The sequence below is a fragment of the Cyclopterus lumpus genome, chromosome 9, assembly GCF_009769545.1.
Source record: "Cyclopterus lumpus isolate fCycLum1 chromosome 9, fCycLum1.pri, whole genome shotgun sequence".
Taxonomy (NCBI): Eukaryota; Metazoa; Chordata; class Actinopteri; order Perciformes; family Cyclopteridae; genus Cyclopterus; species Cyclopterus lumpus.
The window spans coordinates 23,056,418-23,076,194 of NC_046974.1; the positions used below are offsets into that span (position 1 = coordinate 23,056,418).

A 19,777-nucleotide genomic window follows, 5' to 3' on the forward strand; every position below is an offset into this window, starting at 1 on the left:
GTATTTTTATTAGACAGGGCAGACTGTAATTATAGATTAGGTTGAGGTAATCATAAGGGACGCACGGGGGTGGCTGGAGGTTAGGTGTGCCCACTGAATCCGAGCGTCTGGGCACAGCTTGAAAACGTCAGCAGCTTCTGTGTCGGCTACCTTAACGTAAAACAGTCCCTCCTCCTCTGACACACCACAAACAGTCGCGTATCTCTTACGCACCCCACCCCTCTGCTGATTTTACCGAAGAAGTGACCTCTGTCTGGCTCGGCCGGCTGTCACTGATCTATTCCTGCTGTTTGAACAGAGGAAGGCACTCCCAGTCCGGCCGCAGATACACCCAGAGCCCCCTTGTCCACCATAAAGCACAAACCCCAAGATCACACTTTCCTGCTGTGGGCCTCATCCAAAGCAATATCCAAAAAGCAATATTAAAAAGTTAGCAAAAGCAATCTGTATAAACGGCCAGATTAAAAAATAAAACTACTTTGTGTACCAGGCAAATCTTATTATGCCGACAAGTCCACTGAAAAAAAGGGAAGAAGTGCTTCAGCTTTGAAAAGAAGCACAATTCAAAGTAATGGGGAAAGGGAACCGCAGCGCTGTCACACTTTGTCTGCGCTGCCTCAACAACACGCCGTTCGGTAGGCAGCTAGCGTAGCTACGCAGACAAATTGTACAGTAACCTTGGCTCGGGGTGCAGTGATTCTGGATGAATTAATTACTACGACGGCTCAATGGTGTTTTCCATAGGCTATATGCTAATTAATTAGACAAACACAATGTAGATCCAGAACATGCCCATCAGGAGTGTTATAATTGGTTCAGCCTCGGCTACAGCACTCGGGGTGAGGGACACGTTCTGCCTCTGTGTCTCTGTTGTTTTTACTCTTTCATGGGCTTTATTGTCATTGCTGAGGGATTTGTGAAATCTTACGGAGGACAAACTTAGTGTCGCCATTGTCCCACTAAATAACGCTTGGCTTGCATTCGTTCCCTTGTTTGTTTCATGCTACTTTTTGTTTTCTCTTTGGGGCAAAATCTAATTTCCAGAGTTCCAGAATAGTAATGGCTTCACCTGATTTATGTTTGTTTAGTGTCAGCAATGGGAGCCGCCAACAGATTAATCGCAACGTGGATCCGGGCGCGGCCATCAATTTTCAGACCGCTGTCCTGCGGTTCGCAGCTGAGTTGGATCCTCCCGCACATTTCTTTGCATGCGATCCACATCGACACACCTGCGCAACCATCTGAGTCTGCTGTTTAAAAGGTCATGTGCACAAGTTCACACCTGGGCCAGGAGCCCAAGGGCACATCTCCCTGGGAGATTAATGGTCATGGCCCAGTTCCCTTCCCCTGACCACCTTTTACACCAAAGCCTGAAACCAGAGTCTTTGCAGTTGTTGACAGAAATATATATATTTGTTATTATTTTGTGGCGGCATTTTCGCCTTTATTGTAGAAGTAGGGGAAAGGGAGAAGGGAATGACATGCAACAAAGGTCCCAAAGCCAGAATCGACAGCTCCGGAAAGATGGTGAACAAACATTTCACAAATATGACAGTAATTTGATTAATTATGTACGTAATTGTTCTGACTCATGTACAATCATCAATTAAATACCTTTTACACTGTTTATTATTGTCTTTCTTTGAATTGAATGTCATTTTCTGTCAATCTTCTGGAAGAGCTGTATCATACAGAGGCATGTGTGTGTATTTATGACGACAAGTCCCTCCGTTTGCATTAATCCCATCTCTGACTTGGCACACGTGAATTTCCCCAGTCCCCCAGAATCGAGTCGAGGACGCGTCACCTGTGACCCGCTGATCCCCCCTCCCAGCCCCCCCACGGACAGCATCGCCCGGCAACAGGCGATGAAACCGACTCCAGTCATAGATCAGCCCAGCTGGATGGGGCGTTTATTATTACAACACAGCGAGGGAGTGACGGAGGGAGAAAGCAACAGAGGGGAAAGATGGTGGGAGCGAAGGAGGAGGAGGGAGGAAGGGAGGGAGGAATCGAGGCTGGCAGGAGAGGAGGGAGAGAGAGGGAGGATGAATAGAAAAAGAGAGGGACTTGGGTGCAGTGTGGTGCCCAGGGGCGAGGATTGTGCCGTGGCTGCCAAGGTGTCTGTCTGTGTGTGTGTGTGTGTGTGTGTTTTTCTGTGTGCATTTATGTGTAAGTGATGTTTCGATACCAGCACGCGGTGAGGGCCGGTATAATGCAATGAAGCTAATGAGGAGAGCATGTTGGTCGGGTTTGTAAAAATAAAGAGGCAATATGGGCAGGAAAGGTGTTGGAGGAGAAAACAGCGTGGAGGTGTATCTGGTCCCTTCTACCCCCTCTGTCTCCCTTCCACCTCTGCTACCCACCCCACCCCCCCACCCCACCCCATCCTCCCCTCTCCTGCTCGCCCTCGCAGCGCTGTTGATTAATGTGGGATGAGGCTGGCCCCGAAACAGAAGCTCTTTTCAACGCTGTCACACTGGGGAGATGGAGAGGCAAACTGTGGCCAAGGTGGATTTAACCACACACACACACACACACACACACACACACTATTTTTACCAAGCATGAACCCAGAACGCCATCAAAGGCCTGCTATCTGCCCAGAGAGCCTGCCGGCCTACCCGCATACACTGTTTCTGTGTGTGTGTGTGTGTGTGTGTGGTGTGTGTGTGTGTGTGTGTCTAATGATTCTGTTTATACAGATGTGAGTGAATGCACACTTGTGTTTGTCGTCGTCGTCGTCGTCGTCCCCCCCCCCCCCACACACACGCACACATGTGCCGAGGCATTTTAATTTTAACAGTACGACATTTTAAATGCCTTCAATGTCTTCTTTGGACAGCCTTTACATTTCATTTGAATTTAGTCATGGCATATTGATTCAATTATTTCCAGACTAAAATGGCTTATTCATTCAAGCAAAAAATAATTACAGTGTAGTCAGTGTGTCGGTGGAATTACTTTTTCAGGGAAAGAGCAGTTGGAGGCACATTAGTGACTCACTGATATATATGGTCTAATTGGAGCGAGCAAATTTGAAAAACACAGAAAAAAAACAAAACATTTGAATAGAACCCGCCCTATTTCATCACAGCCTTATGCACAGATGTGTTTTTTTTTTCTCCACAAAATGACTAAATTGTTTTCTTCCTTCAAATACATCATTCATTTTGAGATTTACATCGGCCATCATGCGCAGTGATTTATGTGCGGTGTGCATCTCCTTTTATGTTTGTGAAAGGCAACATGCGTGTGTGTGTGTGTGTGTGTGTGTGTTGTTGTCTTTACGGCCCTTTACTTCACCCAGCCTCGCTGTATTTTTAACGGCACTCCACCGGACGAGCAGCAGCGTCGTTGCAGTGACAGCTCAAAAACAAAACCTTGCAACCACAACCGGAGGGGCTGTAAAAAAAAATTAATAAATGCCAGCGGCGCCTGATAAACGCGGGGGACATAAATTGCCACTTTTTCCTGTGGGAGAAGTCAGTAAATTGAAAGACGTCCACTCTGTGTGCTGAGCGTGCCAAACTATGGAGGCGAGGGAGCGGAGGCGTATAAAGTGTGAGCGTTATCCCCAACAACAATAACTAGTCTACGCCTTTCTGTTTCTGTTCTCGGCACTCGGGCATCGCTTGTGCCTCAAAGTTAGATACATATTTTGGTAACGATCAGTGAAGCTATCCCCCTCAAAGGGGCGTGTTCTGCTCTCTTAACGCTAGCCCAGAGCTCAGTTTTACTCACTCATTTTTCACACTGAGGGGTCAGAAAACATCACAATTATGTCTGCAGGGAGGTACAAAAATGTGTAACTTTTTAGTTTGAAGGCAGCCCATCTGCTTTTGATGTCTGTCTTTCCATCTGCCGGTATGCCTGAACTTTTTTTTTTTATTTGTCCATCTGCTTCACTGTATGAGCAATGCCCCCCCTCCCTCCCTCCATGTTGTCTTGACATCTTTATGTGTGTCCGTCAGGTCAATCTTGAAGTCAACCTGCTCTCCTTCACAACCCGAGGTCAGCAAAATGTGTCTTCTTCTTGGGTTTTGGAATTTTGAAACTCTTCTAGACCCGCCCCGCCCCGCACAAATGCGAACTGTTTACGGGGGGGGGGGGATCGAATCGGATTTCAGGCCTCCGCCTTCAGTGAGTTAGTGTGTATGCGAGACGGCGCTCTAGGTAGTTAGGTTTCTCGGCTTCTAAATCGAGCGTGCCAGAGTACACCTGGAGATAAAGACATGAGAAGGGGCCTGCTGAGTTGTGAAAGTCATCCATCTATGTCCATCGCTTCACCACCCCCCACCCCCTCACCCTCTAAACTCCCGCATGCTCAGGGTTGCGTGTGAAAAATATCCCTGAGTGTGTGACAGAGGGAGGAATAAAAGGAGGCGAGAGGAGTTTTAAGAGGCTACGTGCACACATGTGTAACGAAGGTCAGCCATTGTGTTCTTAAAAGGGCAAAGAGCAGCACAGAGCAGTTATTACCTCTGTGTGTGTGTGTGTGTGTGTGTGTGTGTGTGTGTGTGTGTGTGTGTGTGTGTGTACCTTGTAGGTCCGACAGGAGGGGTTGAAGGCATTTGTCCCACACACAAACAAGGTGTCTTCATTTTGCTGCAGGACGACTTTGATGAAGTTGTGACACTCGTCCTTCGGGTAGCGCAGGCCGGGAGAGACGGAAAGAGTCATGAGCCATCAGCGTCTTTTATAAGAGACACTTTCACATGTGGTTGCTTTTTCTTTTTTTTTTTAAACAGGGGCCTCTTTCTTTCTTTCTTTTGAAGTACAGCATGCAGCGCCCCACAGACAAGGGGGAGGCATGTGAAACAAACATCAAGCGCGTAATCATGAAATGTAACGTTTCCTCACGGTGCATTAATGAAATCTTTATTCATTTCCACAGTTTTGTTAGAACGCACAGCAACGCCAGAGAAAACACAGTTGCACTGCTATTTGAGATGAAGATTGTCGTTGATTTAAGCTGCAGGGAGTGTGTCATTAAACCTCTATGCCCGTTCATGTCCGTGTGTGCGTGTGTGTGTGTATGAGTGTGTGTGTGTGTGTGTGTGTGTGTGTGTGTGTGTGTCTGTGTGTGTGTGTTTTCTCTACCTTATGCTTCCCTTTCATTCTGCAAGTGTCCACATCTGCCTGTCTGGACTTCCATGTCATTTTCTGGAGAAAGAAAAAAGCAAATAAGATAGGAGAAGAGGACAAGGACAAAAACAGAAGGCACCATAGAGGTCAATAACCAATCCATACTGTGATCAATAATCATCATCTGAGATTCTCCGTCATTGATTCCACTAATGAGGCACCTGCTCCGAGGTGAACTTTGTACTAAGCGCTGACTGGAGATTAGTTTACCTCCTTGAACTTCTAATTCGCTAACAGGGGAGGAGGAAATACGATACTGACCCCGTATCAGAGTAGAGTCTGTCCAAGGACAGATCCTGCCTCGGAGCTGAGAGCTCATTTCTGTGGATTGATAGGCTGGCCATCCTTATGCACACACACACACACACACACAAACGTACCCGGCCTCTGTCATTGTCACACACACTTATCAGTCAGTGCTAAGTTATATCTGGCAACCCCTCCCACCCTCCACCCCCGCGTGGCCTGAGGGTCAGCGCCGATCTGGTTGGTTCAGGCTGCCGCCGCCGTACAGCATGTTTGGAGCTCGGCCGCTGATTAAAGACTCCTCAGTCATCAATCAATCTGCGCGTCTCCCATTGGCCTTTCATCTGCAGCCCGCTCTCATTAGGGCCCAGTCACCGGGGCTTTGACATTGAAGTGGATGAGGTGGAGGCACGGCGGGGTTGTTGCACACACCAGAACGGCCTTGTTTGAATTCTGTTGGCATGCATTACGTTGAGAGAAAGAAATGATGCCGGCGATTGGAATGGAGAGTGGGTTATTACGGCTGAGGGGCCTATGTAAATATGAGGCGCTTTCTGAATAATCTGAAAACATACAATGAGACCTCCTCCCCCACCAGCAATCCATCTCGTACATTTTGTCCCCCTCTCTTTTTCCTCCCTCCACTTCCTCCTCCGTCCTCCCAGCTTCCGTAACACACACACACACACACACACATCGGCCCTTCTTCCACTGTCCCAGTGACGAGCGCGGATGACGCAGGTGGTTCGCTGAATGATTGATTGGATAATCTTCTCAACAGGGTCAGCGAGGCGAGTTTGGCAGGATCACGCCGGTGAGTGGGTGAGTAGGACTGCTGGCGGGCACACGCACACACACACACGCACACACACGTGCGGCGCACACACAAACACACAGTGGCACCCAGGAGGCGAGTCATTAGGGTTACGTTGCCGATCACGCTGAGAACAACGCGTCCTCAGAGTGGCGGGCGTCTCACTCACCTTACTGAAAAAGATCTCGTCACTGTTGGCAGTGTCCGTGTCCACCGTGTATATGTGATCCCTGCAAGGGAGGGAGGGAGGGAGGGAGGGAGAAAGGAGAGAGAGATGAGAAGATAAGAGTCAAGACAGCAGCATACAGTCAAAACATCCAAAATAAAAATCCAACAAACAAATTAACCCATTTCTTGTCTCCCCTCTGCTTTACCCCTCTGCGGGCAGCAAACAACGTCGGAAAAAAGGGTCTTTGTATAAACTTTGTTCGAACTTCAACAAAAAAAATGACAATAAACAAAAGGAGGCCAGAGCTATTTGCTCTGTCAGACAGAAACAGTCAACAAAGCTTTAGAGCGCTGTGGCGCAGGCCCGGGGACAAAAGCCTCTTTGTCCACAGAAAAAGGTCCTGAGGGTGTGTGCGGGGGGTGTGTTCGGGGGGCGGGGGGGTTGAGGGAGGCGGAGGGGAAGGGGAAGGGTTGAGACGGGAGGTGCCAAGTCACTCAGAGCTGTTCAGGTCAATTAATCCTAGTGTTTGAGCCACAGGAAATCTATACCAACACTCATTACGGCTCAGACAAGAAGACCTGTGTGTGCCGGCCTGCGACATATACAGACCTCTCCTGTGTTACAGGCTCCAGACGCACAGGCCGCAGCCGGGCATATGGAAGACATAAAACCCACAACGGGTGAACGGCCTCTCCGGCTGGTGGGCCCAGGCGCGTATAGCTGCACCTACTTACTGCCGATAATTAAGGGTGCAGACAGGGAGAGAGGGAGGGAGGGGTGCGGCTGTGCTGTGTCGAAGAAGGTGTGAGCGGACGAGAGTCAGTAAAGAGGGATGGGGGTGGGGGTGGGGGGTTTACCTCGTTTTCAAGGAGCGAACCAAAGGTGACCGCGCCAAGCGATATAACCGCTTTAATTTGTCGGAGATTAGCCGCCGAACGTGTTTTTAATCAAAGTGTGCAACAGTGGCGTCGTCAGACTCGCAGCTTAATTACACTCCCAGCTCCCCAACCTGCGCTCCGCCAGCCAGCTCTGCCTCGCTCTCTCATTAACTAAATCTAATAAAGTCTTCGGAGGAACAGGCATCTCTGAAATGAATCCACTTATATCGCTTTCCTGGGGGGCACCGCCATCTCCTCCAGGATTAAAAAAAAGAAAACACAGTCTACTGTCCATTATTGGCCACGACGCCCAAATTGAATAATTAATCTTGGAGAGCAGGTTGCAAACAGCGCCGCTTCCTCAGCGGTAAGAGGACACATCCGGGCCCAAGTGAAATGGAAAGCGTGCTGTGTTTTCTATCACTTCTTTCCAGGTGCGCTGTGAAGTCTGTCAACTCTTCGACAGCACATCGTGCGTCATTCCCCTCACCGGATAGATGACTATAGATGTACGTTTAATTAAACATTATTCAAGTTCAACGCTAGAGTGCAAACCTCATTTTACACGTCAATCCGTAAAAAAGGGTAATAAGTGGAATATACATTGCACTGTTCTTAAACAAATAAATTCTGTAAAACCCATTGAAATTAATAACGTGTTCATGTCAGCCATGAAAGGAGAAAAAGAAAGGAGGAGGTCAGCCCCAGGTCACCGGGATGTATGCCACGTCCTTCCTCCATTCGGCTTCTCGTTCTCGAGCAAACGACCAGACGCCAAGTGTCACCGAGCCGTCTGCCGTGACTCAAAAAGCGAGTGAACTCTGATGCAAAATGTTTTTCATTAAGGCGCTCCGGCAGCGCTACCATTTCACTACTCTGGCTAATTGATCTGGATTGAATTTCCAGGGTTCCTGAATGGCCCCCTGTTTTAGTGTTTCTTTTAACCTTACTGCCACGGTAACAGGAAATGCCAACATGTGGCTACAGTAAATGTGATTATTAAAAGGGCACAACTGTGATTTATCAAAGATTACTTCTTTCTTTTTTTTTTACTCCACACCAGCACGATGGTTGATCACGCTGTAATGTTCAGCAACGCCTCCTGAAGTTCACCGACTTGCTAATTGAACTTCATTTATATCTTTATATTAAAACTCTAACTTTGTATTAAAAAAGACTACCGGTAAACTAAATCGAAAGCTTTTGAATCAGAGGATTACTTGGCGGATTTAGTGTAATCCCAGTGGGTTATTTTACTGCCTGCAATTTTAAAACGTCTCATGGGTATATGCAATCGACTGCTCCGTAATGTTGGACGGTCACCGCCCCGGCTACGCTCTCCAGGCTTGTCCCTCTCTTAGTCCCGCCCCCGACAGTGACCTCGAGGGGCCGAGGGCCTTCTAGCCGCGGGGTTTCTTTTGGTTCCAGCTGAGATTAGAGCGAGCCAAGCGATGATGCGTCCCTCAAACATCCTGACTGGAGTCAGAGAAGGACAATGGAGCGGCTGTGTCTGTGTCAACACCAGCTTTCTAAACACACACCACACACACATGTGCAAGGACACCCCCCCTCAGCGTCCTTTTACCCCAACATGTGAACACAAACACACATATCCACCCTTTCCCTTCTTCACCACTGCACCTGAACTCATATTACGACACATTCTGGTGTGCGAGTCACATCGTTATAACCTCAGACAAAAAGAGAAGACGGAAAGCGAAGGCACGGTCTTCAAGGGACTACACTGGTGGTATTGTACGGTGGAGTAGACCATCAACTACAAATCCAGTTGAGTTAACATTAACGTGGACCACTTTACGAGGCAAACCTGAAGTCTGACAATTGATCTCCTTCCTTCCGGGCAGCCAGTGGTTTCCGTTTAATTAATAACCAATGGAAATCCACTTGCTGGGTTGGAACCTGCTTGAAACAAGCGATCCATTCAGAGTTGTGATCTGACATGTGACACCCAAAAAGCTTTGCATTCATGAACTATTCTTACTATTAGTTCTTGGGTAATACAATTTATGTTGCCCATAATGTTCTTGATTAATCGTTAAATCACTTGGTAAAAAAAGACATTCAAAAATATGATCAAAACCAAAATATGTTCCTTCCACAATCTTTACAAAATCTTTACTGAATTTTTGCTGAAAGAAATACCTGAAATGATTTATCAATTATCACAAATGTTTGATTACAATGCAATGAGCTAAGCGGCTATTCAATGAATGACAGGAAACAAAATGACATTTGGAATAACCAAGCGTACTGGAGATGATGTGGAACGCTAAATGTTAAATATGTCTCAGACTCATATTTACACTCCAGTTTGATTTTGAGTGATGTGACCTGGTCAACTGGATTTGTGCTAATGAATTAATTATGTGCTAACAAAACATGCCCTCAAGCAACATTCCCATCACTTTAACAGATGACGCCACGTTGTTTGTAACACACCATACACCCACAGTAGATCCACATATACATACATCGATATATTTGCCCCCCCTCCTCTCTACCACCTTCTGTTTCATGGATTGGAGTTCCATTCATACATTGTCATATTCATGTAATGTGTTTATGTAACTCTGTAATGATGTTCATTCTGTACACATGACATCTATTGCATCTGTCCATCCGGGGAGAGGGATCCTCCTCTGTTGCTCTCCTGAAAGTTTCTTCCCTTTTTTCCCTGTCAAAGGTTATTTTTGGGGAGTTTTTCCTGATCCGATGTGAGGTCCTGGGACAGGGATGTCGTATGTGTACAGATTGTAAAGCCCTCTGAGGACAATTTGTAATTTGTGATATTGGGCTATACAAAATAAACTGAATTGAATTGATATTTACATTAGACGGTTTATTTTGCACTGCGTGAACATGTGTCTTATGTGTTGACTGTTGAAAACGTCGAAGAAGACCGGCCTCCCACTGACCTCGTTTTAGGCCGAGGTCACATTTCAAGACAGTTCTCGCCCGCTGAGAATAGTTCAGACTAAACAACTGGTCTGAGTAAAATATGACGTCCTGTTGGGGCAAAACTGAAAACTGTGGCAAAGAGTAATGAGCCAACCGTATTCTGATACGCAACAGCCTGGTTCGTTTGCACTGAGCAGCTTGTGTGAATATAAAAATAGGTGCTCTATCGTTTATTGTTTCCAAGAGTGGAATCAATTTACATTATAGATGTATATATATATTCACATTTCCCTTCAAACATTGTTCATGAGAATGAAACATGACGTAGGAGTGTTCTTCCACTTCGTTTGAGTCATTTTGAGACTAAACCAAGCATTTAAAAGAATATATCCGGTGTGAGAGAGGCCTTAAACATGGTGACTTCCTTTAACAAAATCCACCGAGGGATGTTGTTCTGCATGTCGCCCTCTTTCCCATCATTTCCTCACTCTCAACTGTAAACTATGAATCAAGCGTGCCCCGAGGACGACACCGTGTTTTTTTCAGCGCCTGTTTTGCAGGCTGTGTTGTGAAATTATTGAAAAAAGAAACGCTGTGATAATCCGAGGAAAAACGAAACGACAGAAGCCTTTTTGACAGCCGACGAGCGTTTCCCCGAAAACTCAGCGACAAAACAAAAAGAAGTGTGAGTGGGGCCGAAGGTATGCAAAAATCCTCTTGGGCACAAACATGGAGTCGCTGTGAAAAGGATGAGCGCAGACAGGGAGAGGAAGGACATGAACGGTCCCAGGCAGCAGACGGTAGAGCAACTGAGCGCGGGCGAGAGTGTGAGAAGGAGTGGGCATGGAGGGTCTCCGTCGGACATGACATGTAGCCATGCGTGGCCGCCGGGAACAACCGGGGTCTTTGTGTGGAAGAATGCCGTTTTCATTACAGCGCATTTCAGCTGCGGTGACGGCCAGCCCGGGCTGGGCCTTTGTCAAACTATCTTGTGAGAAAGGAGAGAAAGAGTTCCATTAGCATGCACTCCGCACCTTTGGCCGTGCACCGGCCCTCTTTTTCCTTGAACTTTAAATGCCTGCACGTCCGCCTTCCTCTCCCACCTCTTCGCCCATATTCCTCTCTCTCTCTCTCTCTCTCTCTCTCTCTCTACATAACTGGATCACGGGCTGTAGAGGAGGGTCTATTGTGCATTGTTTTGGACTTTCTCCTGGTTCAAATCCTCTTCACAAAGTGGATGGGAGGGAACCGCGGAAGCCAGCAGGCACCTTTGGGCCGAGTGTGTGTGTGGGGGGGGGGGGGTCGGTGCTGAATGGGCCGAGGGCACAGAGAGGCCCTCGCTGATGCAGTGGCATGAAATACAACAAGCCAGAGTTCACTCACCCCCCGAGCTGAGGCAGGTTGTTCTTTTCGAAGGTTGAGGTTCTCATTACCGCTTTCTACATTCTCTCCGCATCTCCTTTTTGTGAGTGTGCGAGTGTGTGTTTGTGTTTGTGTGTGTGTGTGTGTGTGTGTGTGTGTGTGTGTGTGTGTCTGGGTCAGAGAGGTGAGGTGCATGTTTTCAGCTTGCACACTTAGGCGCAGTTAGGCCGGCATGCATACCATCTGCATAAAAGATGTGGCTTATTTTATATTCATCTATTGAATTTCATCCAGTGGTCTTAAAAAACATGTTCCCATATCTCCAGGCGAGAAAGTGAGACAATTAGCTATTCGTGCCATCCAGTTAACTTAATAACTTAAATTTTTGCTGATGAATTAATTATGTGCACACCAAATGTGAGAACATGCCCTGAAGCAATATTTTGTACATAATGTCATGTTGTTTTTTTACACAGATTTTATTACACAGATCCATAGATCAACAACATGTAACTCCGAGAACCCAAATTACGAGTTCCTGGCTCCGTATATATATTTTTGCCGGATGAGTTGCTACAACTTCAAAAGTATTTGACATGTTGTCGGAGTGATGTCTTTCAACGGAAACTTAGTTCCAACTTTTAATTCAGGTGACTGCGTCCACTGGAGCTGCAAGCTTTTGTTTCAGAGTGTGGACGTGGCTGGATGTCGCGGGTGCTGCGAGCGGAGGGAGAGGAGGCAACCGTGTAATCCCAGTCATTAGTGGGTTTTAACAGGATTTGGTGCTGCTACAATAATGGAGACTCTAGTGGTCTCCACTGCGAGACCTAAAGAGACCCGACAGGGAGGAACCAAGGCCACAGAGGCACGACTGTTCCTGAGGACTCAACGGAAGGACGGTAATCTGGATTGTTGAGTCCATATGTGTGTGTGTGTGCGCGCGCGTCTTTGTGTGGATGTTTGTGTCTCTGTGTGAGTGCAGCCACAAATTTTGGTTGCTCCACTCTCACACAGATCTTTCCCTCTGTCTCTCACTGTCTACACCCCCACCCCCCAACACACACACACACACACACACACACATTCTCTCTCTGGTTCCCATGCTTCCCAGCCTCATAGAGGGGTGTAAACAGAGTGCGGTTGGTGTTACCATGGTGAAAGCCGACTGAGGGCCGAGAATTGCGACTATGCCCTGCATGTGGAGAGACCTGGGGCATGCTCGCTAGGCAGGCTATACAGTAACACATTCACAGACACGCACACACACACACACACACACACACAAAATTACGTATGGAGTGTCTGTCTCGTTCTCTGCATTTCTCTTCTCGTCATGTGCTGAACGTGAAATTCTAATTGCATGCAACCTTAGTTTTTCATCGAGTCAATCATATATATAAATATAAATATATATATATATATATATATATATATATATATATATATATATATATATATATATATATATGTTCTTGGGAAATGAGCGAGTATTACCAATATTTCAGGTGCACTCACTTTCGGCTTCATATCCAAATAAAGTGGTCCAGATAATCGGATGATTCAAAATATAAACCACTTGGCCTCTTCAGTCGATGTTCAAAAAAATAGTCTAACTCTAAAAGTCAAAGTCATGGCTTGCTGCACACACACACACACACACACACACACACACACACCTACACAGCCACATTCAAGCACAGGCTCACACAGAGATATGTGTTTTCAGAGATCAGAATGATAAACCCCCCATTGCACTTTGATGAATTCCCCCTGAATGCCCAACATAGTGTATCTTGACTGTGAAATATGGGCCGCTGTGGCAGGAATCCTCCTGTGTCCATCTCTCGCTGCATCAAGATCAGTTTATTGCTTTCACCGAGCGTGACTCTGCTGCTATACACCTCAGAACACGCATGGCGGCAGAGACCTGCGTAAAGCCCCGGGTGGGTGCGTGGAGGAGTTTTTATGTTCATCTCCCGCACTTTAATACACATCACGTCTCAGTTTGTCGTGGATAATGTGCAGCTGATTGCCACCATTAAACAAAAACTAAAAAAAACTATGGAACAGCAGCTGAACATGAGCCGAATCTCGTTTTCATCTATGACCTCACAAACAACAGCCCTCTTATCGCAGTTCCAGAACAGGTTTTTCTCTGTGTGCGACTGCATCTGTTGCGGAGAGCGATGTAAAGAGGCATTTGTTACGCATCCCCACCCCTCTCAAGAGCCGAGATATTTTATGAAAATCCACACGATACTCGATCCAATGCCTGTCTTGTTAAAACTGAACAGACAAGAGGCTTTTTGATGGCCTTCATAAGAAAAAACAGCTGCCTGGTGTCTGATCAGGCTGCACTGTCCCTCTGGATACTGCACCTGAAAGTGAGTCACGGAATAAGATTCAGAATATTAAGGGGACTAAACTAGTCATGCACTGAATTCATAATCGACGCTCAATATGTGTGAGTCTGAGAGGGCTAATGATATTTTACACATATTGGATGAGCTGTGACCTCATCAACAGGGGCCATTCTCTGCAATGGCAGCCAACATATAAAGGCTGAACACAGCTCTGCAAAGAGAGCGTCTAATTCTACCAAATCAATACATTTCATTCAAGGCTCAAACCCGGGGATGAATTATCAATCACTGCATCTGTTGCTGAGTTCCTCCATTGCCAAAGACTTGTCTCTTCCCCTCTGTGGATTAAGCCACTTTTGTCTATTTACAATTTCATCAGTTGCTATGTTTGTATGCATCTCACAGCTTAAAAATCGTGTGATTGTATTGCCAGCGACCAAACAGGAGCCAAAAGGGACTTAATACACTGTGCAGCCATTCAAAAAACAGCCTGAAACAGTGTTGAGCTTTGGACCGCGTTCACAGTGGCCATCTGCAAGCTGCCGCGCACCAAGAACTGAGGCCCACTGGTCTGGAGGCATGATGGCAACGCTGTGACAGGCTGGCCTCGGAATAAACAAGTCATTTGACTGGACAACAGTCATAAAAGCAACTATTGATGTCGCCTAGTTTCTTCTTCTTCTTTTCCCTGCAGTATTGTTGGTTGATTCGTAGCTTGAGACTTGCCGGGGTTGACAGTTGGCCCGCTCTCACATTGATTTCTAAAGTGCTAATTGTCTCCTCTGTTTGCCTTAAACCGCTTTGTCATTCAACTTGTACACGACTTCATCGATATCCTGTTAGTGACGATGGATCTTTGTGCGCTGGCTGTCGTTTTGTGCGTCCATGCTATTGACTGCAGCATCAGGATCAATGGCGGTCGTCCGGCTCGGTTTGATCCGGGACAGCCGTTCCAGTTATTCGGGGGCCACATACCTCGGGCCATGTGTCAGCATTCCCGTCTGCTTTAAGCAAGTATGCACGACTGGGGAGCGACGCGCCAGGTGACCTCGCAACATGCACGAGCACGAGCACAACTCCCTGTAGGCTCGGGTGCTCCCTGTAGTATCCACGCCAACTGGCGCGTCGACATGTGTTCGCCCATCCCCCGGAGTACCTCCACATGCACACATATCACACTCAAGAAATCACTTTTAAATCCATGCGACAACTGGTCGGCATACTAAAGTGGGCAACACACACCCTCTCTCTCTCACACACACACACACACAGACACACACTCACAAACAGTGGCAAACACACCCCTCCAGTCTCACTTCCCTCCCATAGCCCTGAGGCCCCTGATACTCCATGTGGAGCAGGTGGCTCACAGGCAGACCAAAATCTCTGGCGCTCCACCACACACACACATGTGCGCGCGAACACACACAAACACACACGCACACACACACACACACACACACACACACACACACACACACACACGCACACACACACAGAGGCTCACTTGTCGCTCTGTTGCCTTTTCCACTCTCCACCTCCTCTTAATGACTATAGATACGTCAAAAAGCTGAGCCACTTAAAGCAGCGGCCTCCCTCGGCCACTTAATTTGACATGCTTGGGAGGAAAACAAAGAAAGACCCCCTATTGTGGCTTTTAACAGTATCCAATCAAGCCGGCCACTCAATTAGCCACGGACGGCACAGAACAAACAGATATAGGATCCCTTTCATTAAGCGTCTTACGGACACATTCAGGAACCGCATCCGAGGTAAACCTGCCTGTTGGCGCTGACTGTCTTTATAGAGCGCTCACTTTGCCTCTGGACATTTCCACCATAACAGTGATGGGAGAGAAGACAGAATCGATATTGGTTTTCTCCGTGTCTCCAGGTGGTGTAATTGAGCCATATTATCTCTGAAAGATGAGTCACGCAAAATTAAAGAAGCGCAGGTGAAAAACAGATTGACGGATAGACGTGAAGCGATAAAGGCAGGTGACAAACAGGGGGGGGGTGGATAACCGTCTGTCAGAGACATAAAGTTTTTGTTGGAATCGATTTTGCCTACAAATAAAGAGTCAAAACGGCGGCATTCTAACTGTTACTGTTTATCTGCTGTCTGGATGGTGCATCAGGCATCTAAATGTGGACTATATCAAGTCCATAGTCTTTTTCTTTGAGATTAGTGTTTAATTAATCTGTAGTTTTAACCTGTATACGTGCATATGCATGTTTGTCTGTGTGGCTGTTTAACCAAGGTGGGCCACAAGTCTGCAGGGACATCGTACAAGGAGAAAGGGGTTCTGGCAGACAGCAGAACCAAATTAGAAAACAGCAAAGAGGTCATGAAAGCAAAAGGTCCAGACTGCAAAGTGCTTCAAAGTCTTAGCATTTTGCTCCGAACGAGTCCCTCCTGATCCCAAAAATATTATAAAAGAAAAACAGCACACCGGGGCTCCGAAGTTCAGGTCGGTAGCCATCATCAAGTAAAAAAAATAAAAATAAAACGGGATCACATGTTCACAATCCTCAACTGGCAACAACTGATGAGAATCATAGCTCAGAGTTCATCGCCGTAACTTCAATCAGCAGCTGCAATATGAGAGCGGCTGATGAAGGATTCAATAATCCTGCTGGACCCACACTCGCTCAGCGTAATTAATCACAATCCACATTGGCCTGCACATTCACGCCACGAAGAAAAAGCAGTCAAACTATATTTGGAAACGTCTTCTCGAGTTCACGTCTCTCCGTCTGAAAAACGGAGGCGGCGGCTGCGTCTCCGCGCTGTGGAGAAGAGCGAGCGACGATCACCCACCTGGCAGCGATGTACAACGTCCTGTTCATGATCATGATGAGCTGGATGTCCAGTTTGTGCCGCTGCGTGTTGTTCCTGCCCGGTTTGTGGCCTACAAACGCCGGGTACTGCTTGGTGTCTGCAAGGAGAGGACAAAGATGAATCCCTGCGTGTGTCGCATTGATAACTGTATTACAGTAATAACACGTTGCCAAGTCTCTCATGGGCTTTAGGGTCAAATGTCAATCGCTGTGTGTCTCCGCTAAAAAAGAAAACGCCACCACAGCTGTTGGCGGAGCTCCTCCTTTTGAACATCAATTGCAGACTGAAACTGTGCGGCGCCGTAGCCCGCAATTGTTCTATTGCTGGATGAGAGAGCGCTTGGTTTGAACCAACAATCTGACAGGGGAGCAGGCCTCCTGGCCAGGAGCGCTAGGTACGGCGCCCGCCCGAGAGAGAGTATAGGACGGGCTAGGACACACTGAGAAACAGAGGAAACAATGGCCCTATCTTTTATAGCCTGCAACAGCGTCTGCGCTATCACACACAGCATTAGGAGCCCAACAGAAAAATAGCGGATTATCCTTTGATGTCGGGTGGGCTCCGTTTCAAATGCTGCTTTAAGTCCTGCATTTTAGTGTGTGTAGAGGGACTATATCCTTGGGCGCCAAATTACACTTGCATTCAGCGCAGCGGGGGCGGGGCAAAGGAAGCAAGGGGTTGAGAGGGATGTGGGGGAGCGAAAGGATAGAGCAAGTGAGAGAGACATCGAGGAGGGGGATTCGCGAGGCGAAAAGAGGGAAAAGAGTGCCGGGAGAGAGCGAGGGAGGACTTCGCAATGAGAGGATGGGCGAGAAAAGACAGAAAAGAGAAGAGAGGAAGATAAACTTACAGTTGCCGTGTGAGATGCTGATAGGCTCGCTGTCCTCGGGGAAGCCCGCCCCGGCTATGTGTAGTAGCGTGAAGTAGAGTAACAAGGCCTCTGACCTCATGGTCACGCCGCCGCCGCCGCCGCCGCCGCCGCCGCTGCTACTGCTGCTGGTGGTGCTGCTGGTGCTCTGCTACAGATCTACCTCGGCCTGCACAGAGAGAGACAGAAGCGGTGGACAAGGAGGAGGCGGAGAGGGATGGAGAGGGATGGAGGGAAAGAGATGGATGGGAGGGGAAGGCAGGAAGCAAAAGAAAAGAAATACAAAGTTTGTCAAACAAATCTGTTTTCACCTGAATGCCTCCTCAATTACTTTCCCTCCGCGGTTCCTGCATTCTTTGCGTGAAACAAAGAAACGCAGAACCTGGGGGGTTATAATGTTAGACACACAAATTTAAATCCACCTGAATTAGCTGTCCGTGCATTTTGCTATCTGTCAGGGATAAATATATAAATATGCATTTTCGACGACTCAAGTGAGGCAAGCGAAACCCGAATTAATTGGATTAGGGTGGTAATATGCGTCATAGATCGATGTCAGGCGGAGTGGATCTCTGTGCCTCTCTCTCTCTCAGTGTGTGCGACGGGGTCTTAGTGAAGTGGGAGAGCTCTTGCTGAGATTAACCCTCCTGTAAAGTACCAGCGGTACCTGGAGATGGGGCGGGGTGGCGTGGCAAGTGCCTAATTTCCCACTTGTCAGTCTCCTAGAAAGGTAGAAATCCCACATCCCAATTCCGACAGGCAGATAAATACCGCGGGTGAAATCAGTGCATCAGTATGTTGCTGTTAAACTCTCCACTTTACCACAGCTTTGGTTTAAGAACCTCCAGCAGGCTCGTACTTGCTTTTCCTTTCACTTTATCTCATTTCTCAGTGCGCTTGGTCTCTACCTTCACCGGCAACTGTTGACTCTCTATTCTCCCTCAATTAGCGTGGCGCTGGGGGGGGGGTTGATTACCTGGATGTGGTTGATTATTTACCTTTAAAGCAAAGCAAAATGTCCTCAATAAGCTAATTTGCTAATGTATTGTCTATGAGCCAACTGAGGTGGATTTTATAGCAGGTGTCCTACATTGTGTTGCTCTAATGTCTCCATTGCACAAACCATGGCAACGTAGCTTTTCCTACAGTAGTTTGAGGCAACAAATTACACCCATAAATCATCCGAGACAATTATTGCGTCTGTAATCTAATCAAGAATAAAGCATTTCATTTGCATAAAGCACTTCTTTTTTTTTCCCCCAGTTGAAGCTGCAGTGAGATGTTGCCGGGTAGATAGAGTGAGGGATGCTTCGGGGATGAAGAATTGAATAAAATAGTCGATTTCATTTGCTTCAGTCTGATAAAAGTTGTTTATCCCACGCTGTATTTTCATTCGCCATTGTATGACGGAAGGAGGGTGGGGGGGACGGACAGGGAGGGGGGAGGCAAGGAGGACGGGAGGAAGAGAGAGAGAGAGGGAATTACTTTTGTCTTTTCTTTGCCATGTCTCTCTCTCTCTCTCTCTCTCTCTCTCTCTCCATGCTCCTGTGAATCTCATTCAGGAGAGGAATGAAAACACTATTCACTGAGAGAATCACTTTAACACCGAGGAGAATACCAATACTAAAGCCTGGATACGACCTTGATCTCACGAGCCTCTCCGCTCTCCGCTCTCCGCTCTCCTTCCTCCTTCCTCGCTCCTCGGCCCGCTCCTCCTACCCTTACACTGTTTTATGTCTTGTGTTGCACTCTATCTTTTATGAGAGAAAGAGAGAAAAAATAAATATACTCAAATGGATTTTCCCTCGGCCTCACCTTTATCACGCGGCGAGCTACAGTTGCGCCGTGCGCTCCGACTGCACCCCGCGCTTCATTAAACCTCTGCTGGGGGACATTAAACCTCGGCTGGGGGAGTGAAACATGTTCTTCCCCTCAATCGTGACCCCGGAAGTCCCTTCAGTAATTGACTGATTGATGCGCAGGAAGTGGCACGAGGCAGAGAGGTTAGCCCCGAGGGAGCGACCGCAGTGGAAGACGGATGGAGGGTGCAGCAAAGGCAACAACATGTGATCTGTGCTGGAGCCTAATCATTCTGTAATTATATTTTCTAGATATGACTTACGTATGTCAGAATCAAATGTGAAAACAGTGGCACGCTGCGGATGCTGC

At 47.3% G+C, this 19,777-nt stretch overlaps 1 protein-coding gene across 2 annotated transcripts in view; it reads right to left on the reverse strand.

The window, feature by feature from the left end:
- Window positions 1-17,735, reverse strand: part of sema6a (sema domain, transmembrane domain (TM), and cytoplasmic domain, (semaphorin) 6A) — a 52,737-nt gene extending 35,002 nt beyond the window's left edge. For both annotated transcript variants that reach the window (XM_034541496.1, XM_034541497.1), the window contains exons 1-5: window positions 17,591-17,735; window positions 16,720-16,837; window positions 6,378-6,438; window positions 5,104-5,166; window positions 4,543-4,644 (exon numbers count right to left, since the gene is read on the reverse strand). In XM_034541496.1, coding sequence (XP_034397387.1) covers window positions 4,543-4,644; window positions 5,104-5,166; window positions 6,378-6,438; window positions 16,720-16,837; window positions 17,591-17,690 — 444 coding nt within the window. In that variant the 5' untranslated portion in view covers window positions 17,691-17,735. The remainder of the gene's footprint in view (window positions 1-4,542; window positions 4,645-5,103; window positions 5,167-6,377; window positions 6,439-16,719; window positions 16,838-17,590) is intronic.
- Between the last annotated feature and the right edge of the window lie 2,042 nt (window positions 17,736-19,777).